This window comes from Cherax quadricarinatus, chromosome 10 (genome assembly GCF_038502225.1).
Source record: "Cherax quadricarinatus isolate ZL_2023a chromosome 10, ASM3850222v1, whole genome shotgun sequence".
Taxonomy (NCBI): Eukaryota; Metazoa; Arthropoda; class Malacostraca; order Decapoda; family Parastacidae; genus Cherax; species Cherax quadricarinatus.
In genome coordinates this window covers 25,740,848-25,762,560 of record NC_091301.1, presented here as the reverse complement: position 1 = coordinate 25,762,560, position 21,713 = coordinate 25,740,848, and the positions used below count along the sequence as shown (strand labels likewise).

The window sequence follows — 21,713 nt, the reverse complement described above, 5'->3', positions numbered from 1 at the left end:
CCTAACCTTATTATAACAAGAACAATTTATTTTAGCCTAACCCAACTAAATATATTTTAGATTTCTTTACAGTAATTTAATACTAAACAAACAGAGTGAAATGTATTTTTTTCGTCAGGTTCAGAATGATTTTGGCGAAATTATTGCATAAACAAATTTTCGCTTGTCCTATATGGCAAGATGAGCGTTGCTATTTAAGCCAAGATCGCTAGTTCTGCCTATTCGGCACGACATATATATATATATATATATATATATATATATATATATATATATATATATATATATATATATATATATATATATAATTACTGAAATTCACAGAAACAATGGATACGTCTACAACACGCTGTAGCAACGAGAAAACTGCATACATATTTAAATTATGCAATACCACTTAAAACGTCTGTTTAGCTTCTGAAATGACCCCAAGATTTAGATTTTGAGGGTGATAACTTGCATTTCCTAGGTGTCAACATATTATATTCATTTACGGACGCTTGGGATAACAACATCTAGCTAGAATTACTGAATTATACATATTGCTAACTCCCCCATTCATATAAACCTCCCGGTAAACCATAAACAACCTTAAGTTTTATTATTATGTTTAAAGGGTAGCTGTAAGTCCGTAAAGGCGATGCCGCGCCTGGCAAATGGGAGGCAGATAAAAGATGGTGTAAGCCGACTGTTAGGGAGAAAGACATGTTTACTGGGCTACCTTCTTTACGTTCCGTCCAGGACTGGACTTTATCAAGTATACAAAAATACATATACACAGCCTTATAAGAAAAACGGACACCCTGAAGACAGGCTCGGCTGAGGTCACAAATGAGATCATGGAGAGACAGGTCAAATAGATTCATAATTAGGTGCTGTTGTGCCGTGTGAGGGGGTGGCGAGGTCAGGGCAACAGGATTTTTTTTCATATTAACCATATACATTATGAGCAATGGGACCTGTCAGTGTATACATTGCCCTGACACTATCGAACCAAATTAGGGAATGTACACACTTGCAGGCCTCACTGCTCATATCATACATGGTTCATATAACAATAATAAAAAAACATCCTCCGACATGATCACTCCCAGGTCTCTGACGAAACACCAACGTCAAAGACCTGGGGGTGATCATGTCGGAGGATCTCACCTTCAAGGACCATAACATTGTATCAATCGCATCTGCTAGAAAAATGACAGGATGGATAATGAGAACCTTCAAAACTAGGGATGCCAAGCCCATGATGACACTCTTCAGGTCACTTGTTCTATCTAGGCTGGAATATTGCTGCACACTAACAGCACCTTTCAAGGCAGGTGAAATTGCTGACCTAGAAAATGTACAGAGAACCTTCACGGCGCGCATAACGGAGATAAAACACCTCAATTACTGGGAGCGCTTGAAGTTCCTGAACCTGTATTCCCTGGACCCCTAAGGGAAGGTTCCTTGATGTTGGTGAGGGGCTCTTGATTTAGGGAATTGGATCTGTGCTCCAGTTCCCCGAATTAAGCCTGAATGCCTTCCACATCCTCCCCCCAGGCGCTGTATAATCCTCCGGGTTTAGCGCTTCCCCCTTGATTATAATAATAATAATGTATTCCCTGGAACGCAGGCGGGAGAGATGATTATATACACCTGGAAAATCCTAGAGGGACTAGTACCGAATTTGCACACGAAAATCACTACGAAAGCAAAAGACTTGGCAGACGATGCAACATCCCCCCAATGAAAAGCAGGGGTGTCACTAGCACGTTAAGAGACCATACAATAAGTGTCAGGGACCCGAGACTGTTCAACTGCCTCCCAGCATACATAAGGGGGATTACCAACAGACTCCTGACAGTCTTCAAGCTGGCACTGGACAAGCACCTAAAGTCGGTTCCTGACCAGCCGGGCTGTGGCTCGTACGTTGGTTTGCGTGCAGCCAGCAGTAACAGCCTGGTTGATCAGGCTCTGATCCACCAGGAGGCCTGGTCACAGACCGGGCCGCGGGGGCGTTGACCCCCGGAACTCTCTCCAGGTAAACTCCAGGTATGGACCTGACCTCACCTCTATACATCGGCACTTAGAACATAAGAAAGAAGGAACACTGCAACAGGCCTACTGGCCTATGCGAGGCAGACCCAGTTCTCCCACCGGCTTAAGCCAATGCCTTGACCTAGTGAGGTCAGATACGTCACTTATTACCTCACTTATGAGCTTTGCCGAGCCTGACCTTAGAGTGCGATGGAACTGTGTTTTTGTATACTTGATCAATTCCAGTCTTGGACGAAGCGTCGTAAAATAAAGGTTTCCTCCTTCCTAGAATGGAAGAGTAGCCTCCATTCTTTGGAATAAGAGCTCCTCATCAGCATCAAGGTAAATTTCCTAGAAGGGGACTAGGGTGTGTTGGCTAATGAGTGTGCTTAGCCTATACTCCTTACCGGTAATTGATAGAGGGGGGCAGGTAGTAGTCACTACCCCTATCCTAGCTTCCTACTGTTTTCCTACATTGAGCAGGGGAAACTTTTACATTGTGGACAACCTTTCTTGATTCCAATATTGTTATTACATTCACGAGGGAAGCGCTAAACCTGTAGGAGTCATACAACATCTGGGGGGAATGGGAGACAATCAGGTTTAATTCAAGAGGAGGCCAGGTCTAATTCCTTGGATCAAGAACTCCTTATAAGCATCAGGAATCTTGCTTGAGGGGAATTTGGTTCAGTAGTCTCTGCAGTCTAGGAAATGATCAATAACAATAGCTTTCTTGCATTTTCCTGATTTTTATACACATTTGTTAGCAGTATTACCAGTTATAATATAAACTTTAAGATGACAAATAATTTATTAATGGTACCTCAAGAGATAGTAAATTTCATAGATCACTGTCAAGCGTGGACCTGCCTTCTTATGTATTTTCTCTCCTTTAAGTATATTTTTAGTTAGCTTTTCTTATTCTTGTTTTACATCATTTTAACTTCGCAACGTATTATTTTTCCTTTTCTTTTCCATTGTCATAGTATCATGGTAGGTAACCTTTAGTTTATGCACCTCTTCATTTCTACACATAGTAGTCGTTTCTTTATAAAAAGTTTTTTAATTTTCCTGGTCTTTTAACTTTCCGGCTAAAAGTCAATATCTTCTAAGAATATTTACTGTATTTTTCCCCCATCTTTTGACCTTTCACACTGCACTTTATTTTCAGTTTGCACATATATTATCATGCATTTTTGTTGACTTTTCTATTGTGCTTATGTGATAATAATGAATAATACATTTTATCTGCAGTGAAATTTCCATCAAATGCTTGCAATTACTTGATTTTCTCATGTTACATATTAACCCAGGCAGTCATTGTTATCCTCTGTTAGTACATAATTAGTAGTCAGGAATCATAATGTTACATTTTATAGATCATGGTGTTTAAAAGAGGTTACGTATGTATGTATGTGTGTATGTACAGTATTTATGTATGTATATGTATAGTGTCATGTTTTCCAAGTAATGAACATGTGAAAGGAGTTTTTTTTTTTAATTTTCTTACAATACACTACATAAGCAAAACATAAATAGGTTAAATACAGATTACAGTAGCAGAAAATTTTTGTATGCTTTGTAGTTAGAAATGCTTTAGTAACATTCATATAATTCCACTTTTGCCTGAATATATTCAATATAAATTTACAAACTATACTCTCTGTTATTTATTGTATAATAGCTGAATTCTAAAACTCGAGAGCTCATTTCACTGTGAATACAACTGTTTCCTAATCATATATACAAGTATGTGATTTCATTTAATAAATATTATGTATCGCCAGGGCCTCACCTGTATACAGGATGGTTGCATTAAATAGTATTTGGTATTGTTTAGTCAGTGGTCTAATGTGATCAATGTTCCTTTGATGAATAATGTTTGTGTGTGAGATTACCTACTGGAACTGCTAGATTTTTCATACTACTTTTTTAAGTATGTATCTAGTTTGTAACACAGACTACATCTTGAATCCTTTTTTTTCTATTGCTGTGCTAGTTTACGCTTGTGGCCTCGTATTCTTCCTGGTAGGTAGACAATGACAAAATCCCCCAAGTGAGACTTTATCAAGTACACAGGAATGAGCAAATACACCACATGAAGCAAACCAGCACCGTGAGGTCAGGCCTGGAAAAAAGAAGACAGGTCTAGTGAATTCAGGCATTGGTGGGAACAGAGGTTGGGGTAAAGTGGCATGTTTATTATATGAATCGTGAACAATGTTTGTACATAAAGAGTATACAATACCGACAAGATGAAAATTAGAAACGTGCAACATCGGGGTATCTTTATTGTAGACGTTTCGCCATCCAGTGGCTTTATCAATACAAATTCAAGGACATGAATGGAAGACAGAAGAACTATATACCAAATTTGTATTGATAAAGCCACTGGATAGCGAAACGTTTACAATAAAGATACCCAGATGTTGCATGTGTGTCTGATTTCATCTTGTTGGTATTAAGAACATAAGAACATAAGAACGAAGGAACACTGCAGAAGGCCTACTGGCCCATGCGAGGCAGGTCCAAGTCTCCTACCGGCTTAAGCCAATGCACCCAACCTAGTCAGGTCAGGTCACATTGACTTAAGGGAGGAACACGGCAACCGACCTGGTAGCACAAGCTATCAGGTCCAACTCACACCCACCCACATCCACTCATGTATTTATCCAATCTATTTTTAAAGCTACACAACGTTCTGGCCTCTATAACTGTACTCGGGAGTTTGTTCCACTCATCCACAACTCTATTACCAAACCAGTACTTTCCTATATCCTTCCTGAATCTGAATTTTTCCATTCATGTACTTGTGTGATGAATGGTTTGAAAACCAACAAGTTGAAGATTGAGACACTTATGCAACATATGGGAAACTTTATTAAGGAAACGTTTCGCCATACAGTGGCTTCAAGCCAAACCAAACAAACTCCTCTCCTTACCCCCCTCTGCTTGGTTTGGCCTGAAGAAGCTACTGTGTGGCGAAACGTTTCCTTAATAAAGTTTCCCATTATTATTATTATAATCAAGGGGGAAGCGCTAAACCCGGAGGATTATACAGCGCCTGGGGGGGGGGGATGTGGAAGGCATTCAGGCTTAATTCGGGGAACTGGAGCACAGATCCAATTCCCTAAATCAAGAGCCCCTCACCAACATCAAGGAACCTTCCTTGAGGGGTAAAGTTTCCCATATGTTGCATAAGTGTCTCAATCTTCATATACAACTTGTCAGACACTGCAACATCATGGAATCTTGGTTCACAGGACATCTACATAAACTTATTGAGTGGTGGCCCGGTGGCCTGGTGGCTAAAAGCTCCCGCTTCACACACGGAGGGCCCGGGTTCGATTCCCGGCGGGTGGAAACATTTCGACACGTTTCCTTACACCTGTTGTCCTGTTCACCTAGCAGCAAATAGGTACCTGGGTGTTAGTCGAGTGGTGTGGGTCGCATCCTGGGGGACAAGATTAAGGACCCCAATGGAAATAAGTTAGACAGTCCTCGATGACGCACTGACTTTCTTGGGTTATCCTGGGTGGCTAACCCTCCGGGGTTAAAAATCCGAACGAAATCTTATCTTATCTTATCTTATTAAAATGGTATAAAATACCGACAGGTTGTTAGGTAAGACACATATGCAACGGTTAGGTATCTTTATTTCGAAACGTTTCGCCTACACAGTAGGCTTCTTCAGTCGAGTACAGAAAAGTTGATAGAAGAACGTGAAGACGATGTAATCAGTCCATCACCATTGAAGTTTTGAGGCGGTCAGTCCCTCAGTCTGGAGAAGAGTATCGTTCCATAGTCTGAAACAATATGGAGTTGAAGTGATAGGATAGAGCCTTGTATACCACCAGGAGGTGAGATGTAGGCCACTAGTAGAGGTAAGAATGTAGTTGAGAGGTCACGTCCCTCTCAAATCCAGCCATTCTCACTAGTAGAAGTTGTCCAAGTTTTCTGTTCTGTACCAAGATACCATTGTGTTGCAGTGTCTGACTCTGTACTTGTAGAAATAAGGATATTATTGTGTCCTGGGGAAGAGCACGAGAACGATAGTGCTAGACGATCATTGAGTCATACCTGCCTAAGCTCTTGGGAGTTAGCGTGGGCTGTTACCAAGCACCATGGCTTGTAGTGTTTTAGAATCTCAGGTTAAAGTGTTGAAGAAGGAGATTCTACTTCTTCAGGAGGAAAATAGGAGGCTGAAGCTTCGCATAGATGAGTTTGGGAGCGAGTGTGAGAAGGATTTAGCTGGTAAGGAAGGAATGGTCACCAGCAGTGACAGTGGCAGCCGCTTTAAGTGGCAAGTGGTTCACAGTTCAGGAAGAAGGAAGATGAGGAGAGTTAATAGAGAAGATGTGAAGGTTGGAAATCGATTCTCTGTTCTCCAAGACGAGTGTACTTCAGTGGTTAGTGAGGTTGAAGGTACCACTGATTTCCCTGCTAATCAAGGTAAGAATATTTTAATAGTAGGCGATTCTCAGGTAAGATATATGGACCGTGCATTTTGAAACAGAGACAGAAAGGTCAGACAGAGAGTGTGTCTTTCTGGAGCTGGTATTGGTGACATAGTCAGCAGGTTGGATAATATTATGGCAGGTAATGGGAACAAGCCCATTATCTGTCTTAGTGCTGGGGGTAATGGCATTGGGAAGGGCAGGAGAGAGGAGCTGCTGGATAAGTACAGGTCAGCCATAGAAGTAGTTAGGTCTAAGGGAGGGATCCCAGTCATATGTAGCATCTTGCCTAGAAAGGGAGTGGGCAATGAATGGATGTCTAGGGCAATTGGTATAAATTGCTGGCTAGACAGGTACTGCAAGGAACTTGCAATCCCATTCATTGATAACTGGGACCTATTCTTTGGCAAAGGTGATATGTATGCAAGGGATGGGGTTCATCTCTCTGGGGATGGAGTGGTTGCATTAGCCAATTCAATTGAGAGGGTAATTGATGACTTGTCTAGGAATTTAAGCTGATAGATTATAGAGGTATGGGTGTTTGTGGGAAACAATCAGGCTGCAGCATTAGGGTTAAAAACAGCAGTTATTACTGGGATACCTCAGGGATATGTTTAAAGAGACAATATTCAAAATAAAGTTGCTAATAATGGCAAATCAATTGATCAACAAACAAAGAGGGATAGTAGAGGGCAACGAGTAACTAGCTCCCTTAAGGTTTACTATACAAATAGTAGGAGTCTAAGAAATAAGATAGATGAGCTAAGATTACTTGCAAGTGTAGGTAATATAGATATTATTGGTATAACAGAGACCTGGTTCAACCTGAAAGATAGAGAAATGCCTTCTGAATGCAACATGCAGGGTTATAAACTATTCCACACTGATAGGGTCAACAGGAAGGGTGGTGGTGTGGCGATGTATGTCAGAGAAAATTTAAATTGTTGTCTTAGACATGATATAAGATTAGAAACATCGAACACAGAATCTGTTTGGGTACAGTTTCTCGAGGGACGTGACAGATTAATTTTGGGTGTGATTTATAGTCCCCCAAACCTTGATAGGGAGGGCAGTAAGCTGTTTTGGGACAAAATTCATAAGGCATCTAGATATGAAAATGTGATAATGGGAGATTTTAACTTTAGACAAATTGATTGGAACAATATGACAGGAAATCTTGAGTCTAGTGACTTTCTTGATATGGTTCAGGATTGCTTTTTAGAACAGGTTGTGACAGAACCAACTAGAGGAAACAATCTGCTTGACTTGGTTCTTGCCAACAAAGATTCACTAATTAATAATCTTGAGGTTAATGATGAGCTTGGGGAAAGTGACCACAAATCACTTAGTTTCAATATATCATGGAATTACCCAGATAACTGCAATCAAATCTGTCCCAGATTTTCACTTGGCCGACTTCATGGGACTGAAAAATTATCTGGGTGGGCTAAATTGGGATGTCCTGACTATGGGTCAGGTAGGTGATCTTGGTTGCCAATATGACGTTTTTCAGAGCATAGTTCTAGCTGCCCAGACAACTTTTGTTCTGAGTAGGGAAATTAGATCTAACAAAAATGATCCCAAATGGATGAACAATAGATTAAAACATCTCATTGGTCAAAAGAGAGGCATATATAGGCATATCAAAAGAGGGGATCGGCAGTTAAGAAATCAATATATTCAATTTAAGAGAGAAATAAAGAAAGGAATAAGAAAAGCAAAAAAGGATTATGAGGCTAAGGTCGCAAGGAATTCAAAGACTAACCCAGGTATACAGAAGTAAGATTAGGGACAAGATTGGCCCACTTAAGAGTAACTCTGGTCAGATCACTGACAGTGATAAGGATATGTGTGAAATTCTAAATACCTACTTCCTCTCAGTTTTCACCCAGGAAAATACTAGTGATACTCCTGAAATAATAGATTATGTAGAACAGGATGATAATAAACTATGTACGATTGCGGTAACTAGTGACATTGTCCTCAGACAAATAGAGAAACTAAAACCTAACAAATCCCCAGGCCCTGATGAACTGTTTGCAAGGGTGTTAAAGGAATGTAAAGAGGAACTTAGCATACCTTTGGCTAATGTTTTTAACATATCACTACAAACTGGCATAGTGCCTGATAAGTGGAAAATGGCAAATGTGATACATATTTTCAAAGCAGGTGACAGGTCCTTGGCTTCGAACTATAGACCAATAAGCCTTACCTCCATAGTGGGAAAATTTATGGAATCAATAATTACCGAAGCAATTCGTAGCCATCTTGACAGGCACAGATTGATTAATGAATCTCAACACGGTTTTGCAAAGGGACGTTCCTGTCTTATGAATTTAATAACTTTTTTCACTAAGGTGTTTGAGGAGGTAGATCATGGTAATGAATATGATATTGTGTATATGGACTTCAGTAAGGCTTTCGATAGAGTTCCACATCAGAGGCTATTGAGGAAACTTAAGGCACACGGAATAGGAGGAGAAATTTTTTCCTGGGTAGAGGCATGGCTGACAAATAGACAGCAGAGAGTTTGTATAAATGGGGAGAAATCAGAATGGGGGCACGTCACAAGCGGTGTTCCTCAGGGGTCAGTGTTGGGCCCGTTGTTCACAATTTACATAAACGACATAGGTGAGGGAATAAATAGCGACATAAGCAAATTTGCTGATGACACCAAAATAGGCCGTCCAATTCATTCTAATGAGGACACTAGAGCACTACAGGATGATTTGAATAGACTGATGCAATGGTCGGAGAAGTGGCAGATGCAGTTTAATATTGACAAATGCAAAGCTCTAAATGTTGGACAGTTAAATAACCATGCCACATATAAACTAAATAATGTAGATCTTAATACTACTGATTGCGAAAAGGATTTAGGAGTTCTGATTAGCAGTAATCTAAAACCAAGACAACAGTGCATTAGTGTTCGCAATAAAGCTAACAGAATTCTTGGCTTCATATCTAGAAGTATAAATAATAGAAGTCCTCAGGTTGTTCTTCAGCTCTATATATCCTTGGTTAGGCCTCATTTAGACTATGCTGCTCAGTTCTGGTCACCGTATTACAGAATGGATATAAATGCCCTGGAAAACGTACAGAGGAAGATGATAAAGATGATCCCATGTATCAGAAATCTTCCCTATGAGGATAGACTGAGGGCCCTGAATCTGCACTCTCTCGAAAGGCGTAGAATTAGGGGGGATATGATCGAGGTGTATAAATGGAAAACAGGAATAAATAAAGGGGATGTAAATAGCGTGCTGAAAATTTCCAGCCAAGACAGGACTTGCAGCAATGGTTTCAAGTTGTAAAAATTCAGATTCAGGAAGAATATAGGAAAGCATTGGTTTGGTAATAGAGTTGTGGATGAGTGGAACAAACTCCCGAGTACAGTTATTGAGGCTAAAACGTTGTGTAGTTTTAAAAATAGGTTAGATAAATACATGAGTGGGTGTGGGTGGGTGTGAGTTGGACCTGACTAGCTTGTGCTGCTGGGTCTGGTGTAGTGCTCCATCCTTGAGTGGAGATGGGTGGTTCATTGGGCTAATCCGGGGGGGGGGGGGGTCATTGGTCTAATCCGTGGGGGAACATGGACCTGCTCCGCATGGGTCAGTAGGCCTGTTGCAGTGTTCCTTCTTTCTTATGTTCTTATAGCAGCAGAATGTACATGTTGGCTGGACCTATTGCCCACGTTGTTCATGATTCATATAACAAATATAATAAACATGCCACTTTACCCTACACTCTGTTCCCACCAGTACTTGACCTCACCAGGCATGATCTCTCAATTTAATGACCTCATGTGTGACCTGCTTTAACAATTTAATAACTTAATGTGTGACCTGATTTTTTTTTTCTCTGAGCCTGACCTCAGAGTGCTTGTTTGCCTCATAAGGCAATATATTTGCTCATTCCTGTGAGCATAACAAAGCCTAGCCTTGGGTGAAGCGTTGTGTTAAAAGGATTCTCTGCTACTATTGTTTAACAACCTCCCCCTCCCCCGTCCCATTGTAGTCTCCTTTTTGATGGAATTATATTTCATTCATGGGGAAGTGCTAAACACACATTAGGGCATTCAGGTTTGTACTAAGGAAGGCAAGAGAAGTTCCAGTTCCTTGGATCATCAGCCATTCACCCCATCAGTTAGTTAGTTTAATATCTTTATTATGCACCCCATACCCATCAGTGCATCCCTTATAACAGTTTTGGTGGCATTAAAATTTATTTTCTATTTTCTTGTACTGTATCTTTTTATCATGAGGTTATCACTTCTCTTTTATCAGGTGGTTATGTCTCCTCTTTCATCATGTGGTTATCATGTCTCCTTTTATGGGATTATTATGTCTCCTCTTTCATCATGTGGTTATCACATCTCTTTTATCACGTGTTATTATGTCTCCCATTTTATCTATTTTGAAATCTACCAGTATAGCATATGAGTTTCTTGCTAGTGTATTTAGCTGATCTTCAGGTGATTATTTGTTGCAGTCAAATACATGCATAGCACATGTATGCTACACTTCTTGATGATCATTTCAATTATTGGTAGAAATACAGTATAAGTTCATTGACATCTATGGAAGTTATACAGTGGACCCCCGGTTAACGATATTTTTTCACTCCAGAAGTATGTTCAGGTGCCAGTACTGACCGAATTTGTTCCCATAAGGAATATTGTGAAGTAGATTAGTCCATTTCAGATCCCCAAACATACACGTGCAAACGCACTTACATAAATACACTTACATAATTGGTCGCATTCGGAGGTGATCGTTATGCGGGGGTCCACTGTATTTTTATAACGGCCACCATGTTCACAGGTGTGGGCAAAATCATTGTAAAAAATGTGGCAATTAAATTTGACTCCTACCTACACTACCTTTCCCTGAATAAATCCAAAGGCTTATAAAAAGATCTCAGAACATAATTTAAATAATCCTTAGGGTAATATTGGGTGGTCAAAAACTGAGTTTGACCCAAATACGTTATGTTACAACTGTAATATTTCTATGTAGGCATTAAAGTTACAAGTACCATTACCATCTAGATTTTGTATTGAGGGTATGATTCATTTTCTCATGTCAGTTGCTTCTTTATTGTAAAACAAACTTCATCATATTGAGGAATTTGATGACCACATTTTCTGTTCGTCTCATACGTTATCTAGGTTATTTCTTTGTAATTTAAGCCTCCTATTACCTTAGTAACTTTTCAGTATTTGTTTATTCTTAGTATATTATGTAATCCTTTATATATACAACATTAACAACTTATCGTAATTGTTATAATTGGTAGATTATATACATTTACACAATGAGTTCTTTATATCTGTTTTGGATTTCAGTCACTAAAATTTTACCATATTTGTAATTTGGATTTTAATTTCTGTAGCTCAAGTATTTTTTTTTACTAATACAGTACAGTGGACCCCCGCATAACGATTACCTCCGAATGTGACCAATTATGTAAGTGTATTTATGTAAGTGCGTTTGTACGTGTATGTTTGGGGGTCTGAAATGGACTAATCTACTTCACAATATTTCTTATGGGAACAAATTCGGTCAGTACTGGCACCTGAACATACTTCTGGAGTGAAAAAATATCGTTAACCGGGGGTCCACTGTATTTCTAAACTGCCAGTATAATTAAGCCTTGATAATGGTTAGGGTAGATTAAAATTTTGTCTATTTCTTTCTTTATTATTATTATTATTATTTTAATAACTAAGTGCTAAACCCACAAGGGACATACAACTCTTGTTTTTCATCTTCAAATTGTGGGTTAATTGTGACTTCTCATAAATGGGATTTCTTCATTTGATTGATCTTCTGTAATGGTTATTACTCTCAGTCTTTGTTTTCTTATCTAATTTTTCAAGTTCTCCTTTGCCTGACTTCAGACTTAATTTCAAAAGCATATTTTTCTTTCTTATGTTTGCTTATTCATTTGTATTCTGATTTTATTTTATTTTGTGTTAAAATTATCTTTTGTATTTTATAATCATACTAACTTGCCTGTCTCTCACTTTTTCCTTTAACATTTTTTTATGGATTTTGTTTCTGAGTACAACAAAAAGTAATGACAGTATTATCCCTGTTGGCAAGTATACTTCAATACATTATGACCATTTTAATGCACTTTTTCTTGTTGATTTTCTTGGGTTTGCTCTGGTGGTTATTTCTTTAACTTTTTTTTTGTACTTGAGTTTCCAGATCTGCACCTTGGTTACCTATAGTTGCATACTTCTAGTTAATTTATGCAATTTTTTTTTAATCCTACCTCCTTTATTTATTTTGCCAGATCTTGTTTCATTGCCATCTTATATACAGTAGTATTTTTCGCTTGTTTCAATGTCTTTTTAATGGAACTCATTTTCTAGTTCAGTATTTATTATAGTTGGCACCTGATCTTATATCTATGATACCTGTGTATGCGTGTGTGTTGTGAATGTGTGCGTACATGCATGTGTGCATGCGTATTTTGCACTGCATTTTGCATGAGAAATTAGAGAGTATGTGTACCGTATATTTATATATTGTAATTTTTAAGTGACTATTTTAACGTAGATTATATAATAGAAGTGGTACTGTTAATGAAAGCGTTTTAGTACCTTTCTTAGAGTATAGTCCAGAACCGAGGAATAGATTATAGTTTTTAGAATTCCTCACATCGAAGATAGATTCCATTAAAATGCAAGATGACTTTCAGGAACCTCTATTGAAAAGTTTGTTTGTTCCACTTATTATTGTTTTTTCAATTAGTCCCTGACCCAGATCTTAAGAGGAGTGAGACAGAGGAGATTGCTGGCCTCGTAAACTGGAACCGACCTCACAAGCGAGCATATGGTCTGTCTACAACACTTTACGAGCGTCATCCTGTCACTAGTGAGCGGGCTGGTAAGACATATTACTGTCTTTGTCAATGACTGCAGTAAAGCCTTTAACAACAATATACTGTAGTTGTATTCCTATAAACTATTTATTGATATACCATGTTTTAAAAAGTACTCTATTAAAAAAAATAGGTTATGCCCAATCCGGCAGCCCAGTTTTTCTTAAAGTGAACACCATATTCCATTTCAGGTTGAAACTTTTAGCTATTCAGAATTTATTTTCCACTCCACTGAAAGCATAACATAATGTTGGCTTTTTTTTTTTTTTTTTTTTTTTTTTTTCTACAACTCCCTGGATATGGATACCTGGGTACAATCTACTTAGGTGCGGCCGATAAACAGGAAACATGGTGGGTGACAAGGTGGTGACCCTATAGATTTAAACAACTATAGGCCAATATCAAACTTACCATGGCTATCCAAATAGAGAAACTCGTGCACAGGAGACTATATTCATTTATAACGTCACAAAACATACTCAACCCCTGCCAATTTGGATTCAGGAAAAATAAAAGCACTAACGATGCAATTATAAAAATGCTAGATCTGCTTTACACAGCATTGGAAAATAAGGAATATCCACTAGGAATTTTTATTGACCTAAGAAAAGTTTTTGACACAGTAGACCACGGCATCCTACTCCACAAACTTGACCATTATAGTATAAGAGGCCATGCGCTTGCATATTTCAAATCTTACCTTACTAATAGGTATCAGTATGTCACCATTAAAGACAGCATCAACAACACAGCCACTTGATACTAGAGTTCCGCAGGGAAGTGTCCTTGGTCCCCTGCTCTTCCTCATATACATCAGTGATCTTCCAAACATATCTCGACAGCTGAACCCCATTCTCTTTGCTGACGACACGACTTATGTCATCTCTCACCCTAATCTTGCAACCCTCAACACCATTGTTAATGAGGAGCTGATCAAAATATCGACTTGGATGACAGCCAATAAACTTACGCTTAACGTTGACAAAACCTACTACATTATGTTTGGTAGCAGAGCAGGAGATGCGCAAATTAACATTAAGATCGACAACACACTAATTACCAGGCATAATGAGGGCAAATTCCTAGGCCTATACCTCGACAACAACCTGAACTTCAGCACCCATATCCAACACATAACCAAAAAAGTATCCAAAACGGTTGGGATCCTCTCCAAGATACGATACTACGTGCCGCAAACTGTCCTTCTCACACTATACCATTCACTTATATATCCATACCTCACCTATGCTATCTGTGCTTGGGGTTCAACTGCAGCAACACACCTAAAGCCAATAATAACCCAACAAAAAGCCGCAGTAAGAATAATCACTAAATCCCATCCCTGGCAACACACCCCCCCACTCTTCATAGATCTAAACTTACTCCCTGTTCAGTACATCCACACTTACTACTGTGCAATCTACATCTACAGGACCTTAAATTCCAATATTAACCTTGACCTAAAACGCTTTCTTGATAGTTGTGACAGAACCCACAGGCACAACACCAGACACAAACATCTCTATGACATTCCCCGTGTCCGACTAAACCTTGACAAAAATTCAATGTATGTCAAAGGCCCTAAAATCTGGAACACCCTACCTGAAAATTCCAAAACTGCAGACACATTCATCACCTTCAAAACTACCATCAGAAAACATCTTATCTCCCTGATACACCCTGTCAACTAATAATACGAATACCACCTGGTGGTTCACACTTACACTCACTCACCCATTTGACCATAAACAGAAATATCAATCTCAATCTCAAAATAATGAATTTTAACTAGTCAAAAGTTGGCCTGTGATACTCCAATACTGAAACTATGTACTGTGCCAAAACAAAAGAATTCACATTGCTAAACTCACAACTAGTATTTAGTCCCTTAGCCATAATACCAACTTATCTCATAATTCTGTAACATTTTAAACCTAAGATTTAATATAAGTCTGCCCGAAATGCCTAGCCATGCTAGGCGTTCTAGTGGTACACTCTGTAATTATTATTTTACTACATGTAAACCACACAATAACCAAATTCTGTAAACTCAGCATTGTAATACTTATAGAGAATAAAGTTTGAATTTGAATTTGAATTTGAATTCAACTGCACTAAGTTACTTAATACTACAAAAGAGATAGTCATAGTCTTGGCAGTTAATATTGAAAAATCAGAATCTAGTTGTTGTGCTTATATATATGAACCACTATATACCACATCTCAGCAGCTCCAGGACCAAGGTTTGAAAATCAAGCAGGCCTTTATAAGTTTAAAGAGATGGAACATATACTAATGATAACAATTATATGATTGAACTACTGAAGTTACAATACAACTATGTATTCAGTGAGCCACTAATCGGCTTAAAGACTGAAGACCCAAATGGACTTTCATGAATGAGACTCGAAATGCTGCTGACAGTCCTATGATTTCTGACAACCCTAACCCCACTTGATTTCAAAATCACTGATAGCACTCTTACCTAGGCCAAAACTCCTGGAACTCGATATTCATCAAATATTGCAAGAAACCATTATCTTGTGCCTTAAATAATGTATGAAGAAAGATCCTTAACACAAGAGTCAACCTACAGTCAGTAAAATCCACTGATATAGTCCCACTCCACAAAGTTGGTAATACTGTAAAGCAGTTGCAAGACTGCCACTCACAGGGAATCACAGCAATTGCACATCCTAGGGCAGCGGACGATTAGAGCAAGTCACTCCTGACTTTGGCAGTTGCAGGACCATTATAATGTATATTGGAGACACTGGAAGATAAACATAATGCTGATATAATGCACTGTACGCTCATTTAAAAAGAGAGTTTTCAACATGCGCAGCCATGTTGTAATAGCATATAAAATGCATGCAAAAGGAATGACTGGAAGACTGGAAAGATCAGATATTTAACTGCTTAACAAATAGAATCCAAAGAGTTATAGTAAACAGATTGAAATTGGGAGGCTGTCATAGTGAAAAACTCGGTTTCCTAAAGTGCAGTACTTGTTCCACTTCCCTTTCTCAGTTTTATATCTGACATAGACAGGAACATTTATGACATACCATCCTTTGCAGATACTAGGATTTGTATTAGAGTGACATTCATTGAGGACACAGTAATTTTTCAAGCTGATATTAACTAACTCTTGTAGTGAGGAAATAAACACAAACTTTAATCACTCAGTAGAATGCAAGTTTAATTTGAAATACTTTGAAGTAATGTTGAAAGCTCTAACATTCACTGATCACAAATGTTATTAGCGGAGTTGCAAGGAAAATGGTGGGCTGGATAACTAGAACATTCAAAACAAAAGATGCCAAACCAGTGATGATACTCTTCAAATCACTTTTTCTCTCCAGGCTGGAATATTGCTTTATAATAATAGCCTCATTCAAGCCAGGTGGAATAACGGAACTGGAAAACACAGAGAACTTTTACTGCTTGTATAAATTCAGTCACGCACCTGAATTGCTGGTAATGCTTGAAGTTCTCAAACTGTATTCAATGAAATGTAAGTGAGAAATATATATCATATTCTACACCTGGAAAATTCTGGAGGAATTGGTCCTAAATCTGCACACTAAAATCACTCCATATGCAAGCTGTAGTCTTAGCTGGTGCAAAATGCTTCTAATGAAAAATAGGAGTGTAATGAGTACACTAAGAGAAAACTCAACAAGGGTAAAGGTACCAAGACTCTTCAACACCATGCATAAGGGGAGTTATCAATAAGCACCTAGGTATTTTCAGGAAAGAACATTAGTTTAAGTAAGTTACTGATCAGTCAGGCTTTGGTGCACATGCTGGTCTGCATGCAGGTGGCACCAACAACCTGGTTGATCAGGCCAGCAACTAGGAACCTTGGTCTGGGACTGAGTTGTAGGGGTGGTTACCCCTAAAGCTTACTAGAGATACAAATGTGTGAGCATATTAGGTCGAGGTAGGGATAAGTGGATTTTGGGGTTTGATTTGCTATTGGAGTGTGAGCATTGTGATGTTTCCAGCATATGACTGAATAATGAACTTCGATTTGCTGGACATCACTATTAAGGTGGGAAATGTAGAGTTTTCATTTTAAAAGTTAGGTGAGGACGTTGCAGTTTTGTAGGTCATCAATAGACTGCAATTGTTTTTCCATTTGGGAAAGATAGGTACCTGAGGTGTGAATGATGGTGAATGCATTTTCTTTTTACTATACTGATTAACCTACCATGTTTATTCTGGCTATCTTTGTACACCTGTTAATGAAGTAAAAATGAAGAATTAGACATGTGCAACATCTGGGAATCTTTAGTTTGTAGACATTTTGCCATCCAATGGCTTTATCAATACGTACAAGGACAGTGTGTAGTCTGTGTGGACGAAATTTACATATTATGTCTTTGTATTGTATTGATAAAGCCACTGGGTGGCGGAACGTCTCTCAATATAATACAAAGACATAATATGTAAAGTCTACACACTCTCCTTGTATTGTACTGATAAAGCCACTGGATGGCGAAACGTTTACAAATCAAAGATACCCAGATGTTCCAAGTGTCAAATTCTTCATCTTGTCAGTATTGCATGCCATTCATATGCAACATGAAGTAAAGATCATGAAAATAGTGATTAAATGGTTTATTAACAGGTAACCCAATAGCTGATGCATTTGGTGTGGTAGCACGTGAAGACAGTGCCATCCTGGCCTTGGCTGATGGCGTCAACTGGGGTGAGAAGGCCAGTATAGCAGCCAGGTGTGCCATTCATGGCTGTCTGCACCATCTTAACACAGCACTCTACTCTCCGGCAGCTTCACCCCCAGAAACAACAACAGTCAGTTTCATAATATCTACTTTATAACTAGTACTCTAATAATAAAATTATTAAACAAATCTTGTACAAAAAACTACTTTTATAACCTTTTGAAAATGATGTTGAAGAATAGTTATTTAAGAAGGGGACACAGTCCTTCAATCTAGTTTCTATTCTAAACAGAGCAGATATGCAGTAATTCTTAAGAGTTTTATAATTTAAAAAGCAAGGAATTATAAAAACAAAACTAACACGACTAGTAATATTATAAATGGTAAGATTGACAACAAAATTTGGGGTGTATAGTGTATGTACTAACATACAGGCTATATGTCAAAGTGTACAGAGAAAGCAGGTAAAAATAACAGATGAATGGACGAACCTACTAAAATTATTTGACATTATCTGTATGTCATTTAGCCTGTTTAGCAAGAAAAAATGTCTGGTATACAGTATATAGATAAGTGATTTACATATAAATTTTTGTTTTTATCAACAGGACATCTTTGTGGCACTCTTACGATCATTTCATGCAGCACATAGCCTTATCCTTCAAGAAGAAGGCATGTTAACAACTTTGACTGCAGCTGTAGTGGCACCACTAGCAAACAAGGACCAATTTGTGGTATGTGTGTGCAATGTCGGCGACTCACTGGCTTATATCTATTCACAGAAGTATGGTGTTAGAGAGATCACACAAGGTAAGAAGGATACTTTGTGTCCAGGGAGCATGAGTTGAATTGTCTCATGAGCTATTATTTATTACATCACATGAGTTAATTATGTGGTATCTGCTTTATATTGATTTAGGAAAGTATGCATCAGTATATAACCTTCCATAAAATGTATTGTTTGATGTTGTTTTTAAATTTCAGGTTCGCATGATATTTATAGTATGCGTGATATGCGCGATGCCTTAGGAGCTCTGGGACCTGTGGATGGTCAGAACCCTGAACTGAACAATTTAACATGTTCTTTAACTTACTGTGATCCTGGAGACATTGTCTTTCTGACAAGTGATGGCATCTCCGATAACTTTGATCCAGTTGTTGGGAAATTTGCAATTCCTAGGAAAGAGAAAGAAAAAGAAACTAAGAGCTCCTCAAGAGAATCGCAAAGTACAGAGAGATCAAGTTCAGGGAAGGGAACTCAAGAGCAGCAGAATGGGACACAAGAGACACAAGTAGAAGGATACAAGCCACAAAATTCCTCAAGAGAGTCTCGAAGTAGCGGACAAAGTAGACGCAATGGTGACCGTCAGCAGCCCAGCTTGCAGCATTCTCAGCAGCAGAGAGGTAGATCAAAACGACCTCAACAAGGAGTGAAAGAGCAATCAGTTGGTCCGGGACGAGGAGGAAAACAAGTGAGTCAACTACTGCTGACTCAGAGTATTAATTTTACAGCTCAGAATGATTTGATGTAAAGAGCTATTATTATTGTTGCTGCATACACATTTAAAAAAGTGCTATACCTGTATGAGTCATACATTGCTACACTTAAACCATGTTGTTGCATATAATATAACCTTTCTATATTTTGCCATCTACATTACCATTATTATTAGGTACACTGTCAGTTATCCACAGTTATAATATGTACTAGCTATAAACTTAAGTAAATATTTTAAATCATTCGATAAATAGAACCTCAAGTAACGTGTGGGTTACATTTCCAAAAATCAGTACTTTACTCAAATTAGCACAAACTAGAGTGAAGAGCATATATACATTTTTGAAGTTTCCAAATAGGTCACAAAAAATTCTTTGAAAATATGCTTAAAAAGTCAAAAGGAACACATTTATCTTACCTTAAATTCTGGTTGCTATTTCTTGTTGATAAGCAAGTGTGTAGAGCAGGTTGATGTGCTGATGTCAATAGGGAGTTGTCAGTAGATGAATAAGACACATGTACTACAGTAGATTATCTTTATTGTTGAAACATTTCACCTACATGGTAGGCTTCAGTTAAATACAGAGGAGAATAAATATGGAGACAGGAGCAGTAATGGTGAGGTACAGATGATGTGATCAGTCCATCAGTCTTGGAGTTCTTAATTGTAATGCAGGTCACTAATTGAAATTTAATTCCACCTAAGTGTGCCATAATGGTAATGGCTTGCTAATATTGGTAATAAAAATAAATATAATTTACAAGATAATGAAAATAAGTGCTATGGTTGTGTGACTTTTGAGGTTCTGTATCTGAGGGTTGTTATGAAATTGATTTTGGTGACATAAGCAAATCATTGACTTAACAGACTAACAGGGAGGGAGCAGGTTGGTAATGGTGACTGTAATGGAAAGAGATGAGATTATTTGGCCATGATCATAGTAACTATAATACATAATTCTCTAACCAACAAACTGGAATCTCACATTTACTATCACACATTTGCTTTTTTTTTTTTTCACCCTTGACTCTGTGCTCTGACAAGAGTTTAACAGTGATATTGTCATTGTCTTAGCTAAAACATGAGCTGTCATAACATTGCCTGTATTGTACTACTAATATATGGACATAATAGTATAATAGTCTTTATTTCTAAAAGTACATGATACAACTTATACAGACCAAGCTGACATCAATGACACTATATAGGAAGCCCCTGGTTATGCAGAGCATTTTGGGCAATTGGGTTAAGTTTGTCCCCAGGATGTGACCCACACCAGTTGACTAACACCTAGGTACCTATTTACTGTTAGGTGAACAGGGACAGCAGGTGTCTTAAGGAAATTCCCAGTGCTTCCACCCTTACAGAAGATCCAACCATGTACATTCAGTGTGTGAGCTGTGTGCTACCAGCTGAGCTACAGGACACCGACATAATGCTACGTTTAACACTGCCTTTTACTAGTGTATCTTTCAGAGCTACCAGCATGAAGATCAGGTGTAGAATTACAGTCTTTGGTTTACATCTTGGCTTAATTAGGTGGAATTCTTTATAAAAATGTGATAAAACATATATCTGTATACCATATTAAATGTGTAGTATGATACTGCATAACTGCATATGAGATGCTATCAAAAAAGTTCCTGGACTGCCACAAAAAGAAATACGTACATACATTTGTGTAACCACCAAGTTGAAGTTGTCTCTCTTGAAGTACAGGCACTCCTCACTTAATGACCTACCTGTTTAACAACCGCATGGACTTATGACCAACTCTCCAACCAGTCGGTATTGTATGCTGTGCAAGAAGTTTGGTTGTGGAAACAGCAGCGTGGCATCTCAGCATCAAACATCTCACATCACCCTTTCTCATTCTCAGTCTCGTTCCCACAGTTGGTTGGTATTCATTACACTAGGGTTCTCAGTCTCCAAGACTATATATTTCATCTATAAATTTGTACTTTATTGTGCACCCTATAGTACAAGATGTCGGCAATAAGGAAGAGCATGGCTTCACCTGGAGGAAGTGCCAAGAAATGGAAGGCTATCGATCTTGAGATGAAAGTGAAGATCATAAATGACTATGAAGCTGGTAAGAAAGTTAAAGCTATAGAATGTGACTTGGAGCTGGTGCATTCAACCATTCTGATGAT

General features: G+C 38.3%; 1 protein-coding gene across 1 annotated transcript in view; it reads left to right on the top strand.

The window, feature by feature from the left end:
- Positions 1–21,713, top strand: part of LOC128688009 (uncharacterized) — a 54,299-nt gene that overhangs the window by 11,408 nt on the left and 21,178 nt on the right. The window contains exons 2-5 of the mRNA XM_053775669.2: positions 13,241–13,375; positions 18,007–18,191; positions 18,670–18,871; positions 19,046–19,533. Coding sequence (XP_053631644.1) covers positions 13,241–13,375; positions 18,007–18,191; positions 18,670–18,871; positions 19,046–19,533 — 1,010 coding nt within the window. The remainder of the gene's footprint in view (positions 1–13,240; positions 13,376–18,006; positions 18,192–18,669; positions 18,872–19,045; positions 19,534–21,713) is intronic.